Source organism: Miniopterus natalensis, chromosome 15 (assembly GCF_054644295.1).
Source record: "Miniopterus natalensis isolate mMinNat1 chromosome 15, mMinNat1.hap1, whole genome shotgun sequence".
In the NCBI taxonomy this organism is placed as follows: Eukaryota; Metazoa; Chordata; class Mammalia; order Chiroptera; family Miniopteridae; genus Miniopterus; species Miniopterus natalensis.
The window spans coordinates 6343446-6356352 of record NC_142095.1 but is presented as its reverse complement, the minus strand read 5'-3'; the positions used below and the strand labels follow the sequence as shown (position 1 = coordinate 6356352).

Sequence of the window (12907 nt, the reverse complement as noted above, 5' to 3'; positions counted from 1 at the left end):
TGCCCTGATGTCTCCCAGAATCCAGTCAAGATGAGGACAATAAGGTGTGGCCGCCTTGTTCCCTCCCACCCCTGCTCCTGAGCATCTCCTACAAGCTAGATGCCACCCACTCAGGTGCTGGGACAAAGAGAACCGTTGGCCCAGCAAATCTATGTAGCATCCCCTTCCTGCTGGCTTTCCTGTGGGCACAACCTGACCAGTCCCCCCATACCCATCTCCTCCACCCTGTGCCCCAGGGGCTGGCCCAGTGGAGGTGGTCCCCGTGCATCCAGGCCGACCTCGGGTCCTACCTTCCCTGGGCATGACTGGCTGAGTCCTGGTTAAGTGTGTGGTTCGTTCACCTGGTCACTCAGGAAGGGCAGAGGGAAGCGCTGGGCATGAAAGTCACAGCGCAGGGAACCCGGGGTCTGTGCTGGCACCTCATGGGCGAGGAGGGCCCCCTGGAGAGAGGCTACCAGCCTTGAGACAGCTGTGAGCCCTCGGGCAAGGAGAGGAGCTGATACGGTTCACACCCAGAGCCACCCCCTCGCACTCCTGTATTCATGTGACGGGGGAGACAGGCGGAGCGGGGTCGAGGGCCCCGCCTGAACACAGGCCCCAGGCTGGGCCTCGAGGAAGCTCCTGGCTCAGGACCAGTGGCAGGGACCACTCAGTGTGTGTAAGGCACGAGCAAGTTCTAGAAAGCACTTGTCCAGCCTCGAGCAACCACTGAATGCGCACGTGGGCCTTGGGCACCTCAGACCAAGCAGGGGTGGGCGTGCTGGCACGCGCAGCGGTCTGGCAGCATCTACTGGACAAAACTGGACACCCAAGAGTGGCAGGTAGGGGATGGAGGGTGGGGGTGGGGGCTCCCAAAACTGATGCTTGAATGGGCCTCTGAAGCCACCCCTTCCTGATGGGGAGGGAATCCAGGGTCACCCAGGTGGCCGAGGCACCCACAGCTTTCTGAGTGGAAGTGCCCACTGTCCTCGTGTCCGGATATGAGAGACATGGGCCCTGGAGGGGGGAGCTCTTTCCCGAGGCGGGATCTGTACAGCTGGAGAAAGGAGCCAGGTCCTGCCCTCCCAGGCGGCCCTGGTGACTAGACCACAGGTGGGAGCAGCAGGCTCCAGTCGCTGCCTTGTGTCTGGAGGGCCACGGGCAGTTAGGGGGGCACAGCATCCCTGGCCCCTCCCCTCTGGTGTCAGCCATGCAGGGTGCCAGGTGTGGCAGCTGGCCCTCGGCCTGGCACCCTGTGCATGGAAGCAGCCCCCATGGCCCTTGCCAGGCTCCAGCAGTAGCAGAACCTCCTGAGACCCACCCGAGCTCCCGCCGCAGGCCTGGGAAGTAGCACCAGGTGCCCAGCCCCATGCTCAGCTCCCCACCTCGGCGCCACCGAGTGACCTGCCCCCAAGCTCCTCCCAGAACCCAGTGGGCCATCTCAGTGCACACGTGGGAAGGAGTCGGAGAGGTACATGGTGCCTTTAATAGCTCAGTTTCTATTGCTTTGGCTGATAACGTGTCTTAACTTGTTGCCAAGTAGAACCGGGAAGAGGTAAGTTGTCAGGTTCTGGAGAACTGCCTCTTGTGCACCCCTCACTCTAAACTGACGCTGGCAGAAGCCCCCTTCAGAATGGCTTTCACCCGCCCGCCACCCTACCCCACGGATCGGGGGGCGCTGGTGGGGTGGGGTGACTGTCACCGTGAGGGGCACCATGGAGAGCTGGTGGCCCATACCCACGAGCCGCTCAGGGCAGCAGTGGCTCTGGAGGGAGGTCAGGCATGTGGAGTGGAGTGGAGTGGAGTGGAGTGGAGTGGAGTGGAGTGGAGTGTGGGGCTTGGGCAGAAACCAGGGGGACAGAGTGGGGAGTTGCCAGGAGGGGGTCCTGGTCGCCCCCTTCCCTCCCTGAGCTGAGACGCTGCAGAGGGAGGAGGTGGGTGCCTGCCACGGGGCAGCTGCTTCATTTGGCTGAGCCTTGGGTCTGGGTTTGAAGCCGCGATGCTGTGACCCACTCCTGGTGCCCCTCTGCCTGCACTCAGGTCGCCATCCCCTTCCCTTCTTCCTTCAGGTTCTCGGCCACAAGCTTCATCTGCTGTTGAGAGAAGAGAGGACACTGGGTGAGCCCTGCAAGCCCAAGTGGTGGTATCTCTGTGGTGGCACCTCCGTGGTGGCAGGGGCTCCCACAGCCCTATTTGTTGAATAAATGAATAGCTACTCTGGAATTTTGCTTAAAACACACGCAGAGATTTTTGATAACTATTTATGGGAAAAATAAAACTGAGACAAACACTGCTGGTGCCCTGGGTACCTGGCTGCCCCCCTTGGGAGCCCACCTGCCACATGGCACTGGACACAGCACCCGGCTCCCTTGCTCTCAGGGGGAGGAGGCCCTTTCACAGGCTGAATCAAATGCCTCAGCCCCCTCTTCACCCCCACCCCCCTCTCGGATGATCCCACTTCGTGGGCACAGCTCTCATCTTTCTGAGCCTGCTCTGTCTCCCACAGGGTGGTGCAGAGATAGGCTCCTGGAGGCTGACCCCCTCCACCTGGGTTGAGGGGACTGCTTGGCCCTCACGCGCTCACATGAAAGCAGGGTTCAGGGGATGGCTTTTGATGGGGAAGGGGAGAGGGGTCACGGTGCGCAGTCTGCAGGCGGGGGCAGCATTTCCGCAGGCCTCGAGCAGCTCCTCAGTGGGTGGTGGACGGGATCCTGATGACGGGCTCTCTCCCCTGCACCACCCGGCCCTAAGTGCCTTCAGTGTCACTTTTTGGAGATGCCCCCTCTCTCAGGCCCTAAGGTGGGTGGTGGGCGTGGGGTCACCAGGCCAGGCTGTGGGCCCCAGGTGAGCAGGGGGAATCCAGCCGCGCTGGCCCTGGGCACCAGGCGGCCTCCTGCACCTCAGCTCTTTGGAGCTGCTCTTTAGCTACCCTGCCTGGGGGTCTTGTCCCCTTTAAAAGAAACCTGGCTTCTTTGGGATCCTGAAATGAAAACCTCATTAAACACAAGCAGGATAACAGTGCTACGTCTTTCCTACAAAAAGCATTACATGGAGGAAGAAATCTCCAACTCGTGACTCACTGAGCGCTCATGTTCCAAATCACGCTAAGCAGCAGGCTGGGGTTTGCATCATTGTTAGTGATGATTATAGTAGGAACCTGATCACTGTGTTGGCCAGGGCGCAGCTGAACCTGAGAAAATGGGTAACTACCCCTCTCCCGGTGGAGAAAAGTCCAGAAATGGTTTCTGAGACCTGCAATGCTTCCCCCGCAAGCTGGGGCAGACCCTCCCTGGGCCACAACCAGCACTGGGATCCTCTATGCACAGCACCCAGGAAATCCCAACCAGTTGATTTGGTTGGGATTACCCAATTTGAGATGTTAGCAACTACTACCCCTCCCCCCACAAAGCAACAACGACCTACAGAAGGTCTCCATCTGGAAGGACGGAGCCTGTGCCTTCCTCTCACTGCGCGCTGGAGGCCTCGCCGGCGCAGCTGGCTCTCCCAGTGGCTGGATGGAGCCCAGCTGGCCTCTCGGGCCCGACTGTCCCGGGCACCAGCTCAAACAGGAATTGGCTTCTTCAGTTTCAGCGTCAGCACCTGGGGGCTGGGGCTTGCCCCCCGCCCATCCTGCTAGGCTCAGGTGCTTGGGCCTGCGGTCAGCAGCGCAATCCCTGTCCCTGCTTCCCCAGCCCCCTCCACTGATTTAATGGAAGGTGTGGCCTGGGCACCAGGGTTTTGCTGGCTTCTCCAGGTGATTCTAATTCTCAAAGGCAACCCTTTCTACAGCTCTGCCCCGAGGGGAGTGGGCCAGGAAGGGAGCAGACGGGAGCCTCCCTCCCACACTTCTGTGCCCATGCACCTGGCAGGCAGAGCAAGGCCTCCTGTCCGTGTCACTGACAAGGCTAAGCAACTCGTCTGAGGTCATGCAGCCAGAGTCAGGGCAAAAATCAGACGAGGGCCCAGCAATTTAGGTGAAAAAGAGAAGAGCAGGCCTTCTGAAGCTCCACATTCTGACCGAGACTACTTGTATTGGTTGGATCTAGAGGACTGTTAACCTCAAACAGCAATATTCTGAGCACATCCTAACATAATGATCCCAAACGCCAGCTCTGCCCTGGGCTGGCAATGCCATCGGAGATGCAGGTGGAGGGCAGGAGGGCAGAGCCGTCCCTCGGGCTGTCCTGGGAGGAGACAGCCATAGCCACAGCCTCTTCCTCTGGAAGGGTTGGCTGGTTCGTTTTAATATTTGACAAAGTGTAAAACTTGCTGACAACCAAATGTGCCGGTGCTGAACCCCACATCCCCACCCCGTGTCCCCATCTCAGGGGCCACTCTAACCTAGCCACTCAGACCAAAACCTCAGGGGTCACTGGTTACCTCTGCACCCCTACCTCCTGTCTTTCAGTCTGCTGCTGGGTCCTATCCCAGCCCACCCCACCCCACCCCACCCCAGTCCCCCCCACCCATCGCCTTAAGGCTGTCGCTTCCACTACACTGAACCACCTCCCAGACTATCCCACGCTTGTCCGAAATCAGCTTAAACCATGCTTATAAGATGGGACCAGAACATGCACTCCACAGGTTTCCCACAGTCTCTGGGCTGAAACCTGGTCCCTGCTTCTCTCTGTAGGGGCTGGACCCTGATCACCAGCGCAGAGGGGCTGCCTGTCACAGCCACATCCCTCTTAATTCCTGCGCTCCACTCATACTGTTTCTTTTGTTCGTTGTTTACATGCCTGTTTTATTTGTTTTAAATGCTCTACCCCACCTAGCATGTCATCTCCCTCCAGAGAGCAGATGATGACGCTACCCAAGCCTACAACAGCTCCGGCACTGGGGTGAGCGCTCCTTAAATACTCGTGGAGGCGGGCCCACCACGGCTTCGCCGGTAGCAGCACCCGAGGGGTTATAACTCAGCGATGATGGACAGCTGGGCTCCTTTCTCACGGGTATGTAAATGGGACACACTCATGTTCCCGAAGTCAGTGTCACTCTCTGGACCACAAATCTGTCGGTCACAAGTATAGGGTCGCAGAAAACACACCGTTAGCATGCACTTAATTTAGGTCAAGTTCCAGGGTTTCGGAGTCCAGACAGTTACCTTCCCTGGCGACAAAGCAGACCTGGCCCCAGCCCCGAAGACTCTCCCTCAGGGGGGACTAAGGGCCTCGGGTGTGGCCTGGGTGAGGGTGTCTGCAGTTACAGCTGGTGGGAGGAGCAAGGAGGAAACTCGGGGGCCACCAGGAAGGTGGCTTGAAGTATCAGCTTGGTCCCCGCTGGAAACAGACTCCTCCAAGATCAAGAACCAGCTGCAAGCCCTGGGGCCCCGGGCCCACTCGTGCAGCCGGGAGATGCCCGTGTCCAGAGTTCATTAACTGCATGGGTTCATTAACTGCACGGGTTCATTAACTGCACGTGCTGGCCCTGGGGAAGGCTACACGTGCTGGCGCTGGGGAGGGTAAACATCAGTTCAACTAAGAAAAAATTTTTAAGGTCGACTTCTCAAGTAATCCTTCGAGCCCCGCGTTCTCTGGATGTCTGGGTTTCAGAGCAAAATTTTCAAAAGCAGAAGTGAAACTTCACAGACATTTTTGAGAATGCAGACTTTCTACAGAGCGAGGGTCCCACGGAAGCCAGAGGCTTGCTCCCAACCACCCTCAGCTCAGGCACCCACTTCTGGTGCTGCTGGAACAGGGAGCCTGGCAACAAAGTGCAACTGACTAAACATAAACGGGAACAAAAATATTAATACATCACGCAGGAACAGGAAGGGTTCCAGTAAGGATGCCCCTTCAGTAGATGAGAGAGAACGGGTGACAGGTGCTACTGAATGGCAGCTGAACTGAGTGGATGCATTTTGGAAACATCCAGGTGCAAGTGTGGAGAACAGGACACCCACAGAGGGGACGCTTGCTAGGGAACTGGCCCACTCCTGCGTGCTGGCTGCGGCCCAGGAGGAAGGGTGCGCCAGGCTTTAGGATATCATTCCTTTCCTGCCTGGAAGCCCGGGGGGCAGTGTTCTCTGCTCACAGCACAAGTGTGCTGAGGTCAGGGTCAGCAGGGTCCCGTGGGGGGTGAGACCCAGAGAGGTTTGCCGCCATCCAAGGCCGAGATGACCATCTGGTCAACCTTCATTCTTAATCTTCCTGTTTGGTGGCAGGCACCAGAGTGCCCCCAAGCGAGCCCAGCCTGCCCCCAAGAGTCCCCTGAGTCCTGTGGTCGGCCAGTGCTGGGCTTGTACCCCCAAAGAGGTCTACCCACACCCAAGGGACACACCTGTGGGTTCCCAACTTCCACCTTTTTACATACAATCCAAAATCAATGTTAACCTTTCTTAGAGGAACGGGGCACAGTGACGCGTGTGCACACAGAGAAAGGCCTGCGTGAGGGCAGAGCGCAGCCTCGTCTGGGAGGAAGAAATGACTTTTTTGCAAACATGCGAACTGTATAGGTCTTTGAGAACAAAGAAATCCAAGACCCTGACGTGATCAGGACACAGAGCGTGGATGAAGAAATCCGAGCACCCGTGGCTGACACCCCAGTGCAGCCTAGTCAAACCACAGCAGGTCTCTCCCGAGCGGGTCTGTGCTTGGGGAAGCCTGGCCTGGGGCACAGGTGTTGGTGTGGAGGAGCTGAGACCAGGTTTTCCAAACTGCAATGACTACAGTTTCACTGACGTTAATTATGGGACCCAGAACACGTTCACCTCCTAGGGCACAACGCACGTGCCCCTCGGGGCCTTGCGGAGCTCCCGGGGCGCCAAGGAGCAAGTGGCGTCAGGGTGCGCTCTGAGAGATGGCGCCTGCAAACAAGTCCGCTTACCCCCGCTTCTGACTATATTCCGAAGGCTCTTTTGGGTTCTTTCCAAAATAATGGAAATATCCCAACAGCTAATTTTTTGTTCTACATGTACTATCACAGGCTCACACTTTGCCCACCTAAGGGAGATAGAAAAGTTCTGATTCTTCTTAGGCCCCAAATACAGGGGGAAACATACATGGTTTTGGTTCTTTCGGTGAGGCCAGTATCACCAGATCAGCTGTTAGTGAAAAACACTGTGAATTCAGAAAGAGAATAAAGGCTAGGACTAGACTGTTGTCGTTCTACCCACATGACAGGTTCAGAGGAGAGTGCAGAGCAGGAGAAGCCGAGTGAAATGCACTTTACAAGGCTCCTGAAGTCCCTGCAGACAAGCAGTGGCTCCCACACCCTCTTCCTTCCAACTCTCCCGAGTGCTGTTCCCTGCTTCTGGTCTTTAAGAGCAGCGATGGCTTCCTTCTCTGCACCCATCACACACCCTTCCGCAACGGGACAATTCTAGAAAGCTGGTGTCTAGCCCACATGATCAGTGCTCTCTTCAGTCCGACCTTTGGAAAAGAGATCAGTCACCGTTCAGGTGAAGCCGCCAGCCAGCAAAGCCCTGCCTAAGCCACAGGGCTGCAGACCAAGGTGTCCAACCCAGAGTCACAATTTCTAGTGTCTGAGCTCCAGCTCCTTGCTTTTCTACTAGAAACAGGAGCTGATCCTTCCGATAGGTGTGGGATTAAACACGCCTTCAAATATTGAGCTCTTCCTCTACCGTTACTTTTTTTTTTTCAACCATTACTTCTGTTTTCTTGTGCGAAGCCAAGGTTAACGGTGAGCAGAAGAGGCGAGCTGTGTGCTAACAGGGAATCCCCTGGTAAACGTCATGAATACGGATGAATTTTGCCTGTCACCCTGAATGACCTGCAAGTCATTTTGTTAAGAGGAAACAGAATAAATGTTTTAGGCACATGGGCCAGGGTTCAGTGAAGTCGCTGTGTTGCTGAGCAAAGCCCATACTTGACCCAGTTCATTTAAGTAGCTCTGGGATGGGGAAGCAAACCAGCATTTCCCTAAGTTGTCTGGACAAATCCAACAAATGAGCTTCACCAAACAAATAATCGTGCTGTTGTCCCAGGTTGGGGGCATATGTCTACTTCTGCCCTTTGAACCGAGCATTCCAGAGGAATCCATGGCAACGCCCGTGGATAAGTGCTCTTACTCATGAAGGCTTAATGAACAGGGCACGAGAGCCACAGGGAGGGAAGAAGCCATTCTCGTTTTCAGGAAGGAACTGGCATCAGTACCAGCACTTCCTCAGTGCGCTGGAAACACCAGTCTCCAGCCAGGGTCCTGGGCTGGAGGAAGCAACGGCTTGACCACAAGAGGAAAATACACCAGACAGAAATGAAACAAAACAGAGTGGATGAGTCAGAGCCGAGAGGCCTCCACGAAATGAGAGGACAGCTAGTTCCAAGCAAAGCCCTCTTCGGGCAAATGCCACCACCAGAAAAGAAAGCGTGGAGCAGGGACCTCTGCCACCAGTTCTGCTGACAATTCTCATTCTTGCCCTCCAGGGGGCGTTCTTCCTCCTTGGGGAAGTAGAGTCCCAGCTGACCCCACCCTGGGTATTATCACCAGGCTAACTGCGCTACCTGCTGTGAAGAGCTTGCAGCAGGCCCTGGGAGGGTGCGCGAGACACTGGGCCTCTGGCTGCCGGGTTGACACACCTGGACTGGACCTGAGCCCACTCTAGGGCTCCCCCTGCCTCCTTCCCCGCTGCCCTTCTATGGGCCCCTCAGCAGGGGGCTGTGCAGGGAGCTCTGGGGAAGCCGCAGCTCCACTTGGGAGCCTACCCTAAGGCAGAATCTGGGGCTCCACCCCAGATCCGCTAAATGCAAATCTGCATTGAACAAGACCCAGGGGCACCCCAGAGTTGGAGAGAGATCTCCTCAGTGTACCCACAATACAGCTGGGACACTCACTTATTAATTCATTAGACCAACAACCAGTCATGAAGACCTACCATTCGTGCCAACACTCTGCAGACACCAGGGCTCCTCCAAGCTCCTCAAAGTAGAGCTTGGGTCCAGCAGCCAGAGGTACATGGCTGAGGGCTGGTAAGTGCTAGCTAGGCAGGAGCCCGGCAGAGAAACAAGGACGCGGTGAAGATTCTCCTTGGGACCAGGGCGCTGGGGGTTTGGGAGCTGGGGGCCGGGAGGATGGGAGTCAGGGAGCTGGGAGTCAGGAAAGGCTGAGGAAGCACTGACCAAGTAGATGGAGGAAGGCGGCTGCAGAGCCGTCACCGAAAGGGGCTTTCTGAGCGGTGACAGTGTGACGCCAGGGAATGAAGGTGGTGGAAAATTCCAGAGAAAGAGGCTGGGCAGGAGAGGCGGCCAGGGCTGGGCCCCGGGGCCTGGTCTGCCCTCTGCTCTGGGGTTCCTCTCCTGCTGCGGCCTCTGGATGCATAAGCTTGGCAGCCTTGCTTCCGGCTCCTTTGAACTTGCAGCCAAGGAGCGGGCCTGCTTTCTTCACACGTCCTCCGCTTGGTCCGATGTTTTGCCACTTCCTTGTGATTGATTTTTTTAAAACAAACATGAAGCCTTCAGTTTATTCTGACTAAGTGTTAACCCTCCGTTTGACCTTCGCCACCTTTCCATCTCTTATCTTCATCTTCATTTCAGGCCTGTCCCATTGGAGGTGCATTTTTCTGACACTCAGAGCTTATTGCAAACGGTAACCTATCAGCACAGATGCGTTCCCTTCCATTTCTACTCAGTGCCCCCCTTCCCGGGCTCTACTTCCTCCCTCCTGTAAGACCATTGTCCCCTAGAGCAGTCACGAACGCCAGGTACCTTCCCAGTGTCCCCAGTAGCTGGGCTGAGCTAGTGATGAAATCCTGGCCAGTGGGGCTTGCAGGAAATCTGCTGGCGGACTTTGGGGCAAGGATTTTCTCCCTAATATAGAGACTCTGAAGAGAAGCCACCTTCCTCCTCTCCAACTTGTGACCATGATGAAATGCCAACCCACTGAAAACGGCTGGCTGGGAAAATAGAAGAAGCCTACCTGGCTCCTTAATGGTGTCACTGGGCAGATTCCCCAAACCTGGGCGGGTCTGCTTAGGGACTGACTGTCATGCTGCACTTCAAGTTCACTTAATACTTTTATTCTTTCCACGGGAACGACCCAGAACTACCCAGGCTGTGAAGTTCCTAAACCTCATCACTCAGGCTCTCCTGTAACATACCGGGAACCTTTTCAACTAAATATGTCATTTCTGCTGTTTAGAATCCTCAGTCTGAAGGTTTGGTCTGGGCATGTGTTTTCCTCCCATGAATTATAAAGTTCTCTTGATTACGCTGGCCCATTTTCTGACAAGTTGATTCTCCTGCGTATCACGGTACCTTCTACTGGTTACAAGCCAACGTCTGAAGCCTCGCTTAGAATCCTGAAGCATGCTCTCTCATGTTCCAGCAGCTCCTGACTTCCCTTTCTCTCAGTTACAAAGCCTGGGCCCCCAACACGAACCACCACCAGGTCTCCCTCTTGCACTCCCACATCAGGAGAGAAACAACCTGAGCTACCTCCTGTGAACGGAGCTCCCTGTGGCCCATCTCAGCCCCAGGAGGTGGCTGACCTCAGGCGCCCCCCTCTTCCCCTGCTCCCTGCTCAGTCACACCTCACACTCCCCTCCTGTTTCCAGCTCTTCCCCCCTCATCTGCCCTTTGCAGTGTAGGGCAATAGAGCTTGTCATCTCCACCCCCACCAACCCCTAATTATCCTGTCTATGCACAAGCCTAGGGACCCAGCTAGTGGAGAAACACTCCCGGGGAGGGACAGGTATGAGCACTCATGGGGTATTATAACCGTTTTTCTACCAGGCTTCATCTTCACGAGTCAGGGGACATTCAGGGTGACTGGTGGGGCTGATGAGTGTTGGCAGATTTGCTCTCACATCTTAGGAACAGGTGCCAAGTGGCGCAGGCTGGGTGCTGGGGTCCCCCGTCCCACCCAGGCACAGTGGCCCCATGGTCAGGAGCAGGCTTCCTGTGACCTACGGTTTTTTCCTTCTTGTCCAGCTTCCCCGACAAGTCCAGATTAGCCCTCGATGGGAACCCTCGTGTCATAAACACATGACCAGTAGCTCCACGTTTTTCCTTCCCCTGGTGTCGAATTCTTCCGCTCTCACCACCTGCCTCTGGGCCTTTCCAGGACATTTGTTTCCCTGGCTTCCTTCTTGGGTTTTTTTCCACCCCGCACAGAAATGCTTAATCCCCCCTAAAACGTCAGAGCCTGGGCCTTCTCTAGCAAGAAAAGCAGCTGGAATTTATAGAAAACAATTACAAAATCCCCTTACACTCACATGTGTTCGCGTTTGACGGGCTCGCTGCCCACGCTGATGACGGAAACCAGCGCATGGGAGCGAAGCCGCCTGGCGAGCAGAAGGCCCCGGTGCTGGCGCCTGGGGCACTGGCGTCCCTTCCCTCACTCTCAGGTGTCTCCCACTTTGCAGGTACAGCAGCTGACCTGCACAAGGTTGGGTCACATGCCTACAGCTCCTAAGCTGTCTTAGGACATGAACACAGGCTACTTGGCTCTAAACCTCCGTCCTTCCCAACACCTTCAACTGCCACACTTTGTGCAGCTTCTCCTAAAACCAGGTTTTTTTAAATCTCGGGAAACTGTGGTTTTGCCACTCTTTTGCTCCTACCCAGTGGAAAGGGGGGTGTGCTAGGGTGTGGGTGGGGCAGCTGAACACCCAGGGATGGTACTCTGTGGTGCAGAGGCCCCACGGGCAACCATCTAGCAGGTTCTCCTGCCTGCCTTCCAGCTTTCTCACTCTACACATGACAGACTTTGAAAAGCATGTTTTTAATGTTGATGAAGTGCCCTGTATCCATTTGTTCTTTTAAAATTATGCTTTAAGAGTTGTATCTAAGAAACCTTGCCTAATACAAGTCAGAGATTTAATGCCATGTGTTGTTTTTCTAGGAGACTTGCAGTTTTGGGTTATGTTTAGGTGTAGGAGTCACTTTGGAGTGAGGTGTGGGTCCACATTTTATTTTTTGTGTGTATGGATGTCTGATTGTTCCAGCACCATTTGTTGAGAAGACTATCCCCCCTCACTGTCTCTGTGCCTTTGTCAAAAATCAGTAATGCACCCAGCCTGGCGAGGCTCAGCGATTGAGCATCGACCTAGGATCCAGGAGGCCTCCGTTCAATTCCCGGTCAGGACACATGCCGGGGTTGCGGGCTCGATTCCCAGCAGGGGGCGTGAGGGGGCAGCCGATCAATGACTCTCATCATTGATGTTTCTCTCTCTCTCTCCCTCTCCCTTCCTCTCTGAAATCATTAAAGATATATATATTTTAAAAATCAGTAGCATCCTGGTGTCTGTCTCTCATGCTATCAGTTTTCTACAAATATCTTATGTTCCTAGCTGGTTTCTCCACATTTTTAAAAGAAGGGCCAGGTGATCCCTGGTGGTCTACTCACACCTGGGAAAGGACCAGGTGACAAGAATGGGCAGCTTCCAGAGGCTTCATCTCTCCTTGTCCCATCTGTCTCCACCCACCTGTGTGTGGGCTCCATGTAAGCAGACGGCATATACCAAGGAGCCTGCTTTGCTTTAGGTAGCAGCCAGGTGGATCTGCTGCCCCATGAGGAGCCACAACAAGAGCCCCAGGTGTGCGGGTCAGCATCTTCCATCCCTGGCACCACGACCTTTCCCTGTGACCCCTCCTGGGAAGTCCAGAGTAACCTGGAGATCCCTCCCAGTCCAAGGCTCCTCAGAAGCCCCCACGCCGGTGTTCCCCCTTCAGGAAGTGCAGTCCCTCCCATGAGCTGCCAGGTGCTGGCCTGGTCCCTTCCTCGCAGGAAAGCCCTCCTCTTGGGGCCGCTCCCCCTCCAGACTAGGTCCCAAGGGGCTGCAGCATCTCCACTTCTCTGTCACCTTTTCTACTTTTTCCATTTTACAGAAATTTCTCAACCTTTATACGGGCGGGACGCTTTCTTGTTTTCCAGCATTTTTAATGGATTTATGCTTTTATATTTTTCCTTTTAAAAAAAATATGTTTCTTGGAAGAGGCAGGAGTAAATGGAGTATGTCCGAGCTCGGAAG

General features: G+C 55.3%; 1 protein-coding gene across 4 annotated transcripts in view; it reads right to left on the bottom strand.

Annotated features, from left to right (window-relative positions):
* Positions 1 to 1396: 1396 nt before the first annotated feature.
* Positions 1397 to 12907, bottom strand: part of ANO10 (anoctamin 10) — a 93024-nt gene continuing 81513 nt past the window's right edge. For 3 of the 4 annotated variants that reach the window (XM_016196116.2, XM_016196115.2, XM_087824830.1), the window contains one exon: positions 1397 to 2072. In XM_016196116.2, coding sequence (XP_016051602.2) covers positions 2016 to 2072 — 57 coding nt within the window. In that variant the 3' untranslated portion in view covers positions 1397 to 2015. The remainder of the gene's footprint in view (positions 2073 to 12907) is intronic. The other variant, XM_087824831.1, reaches the window with a different exon arrangement.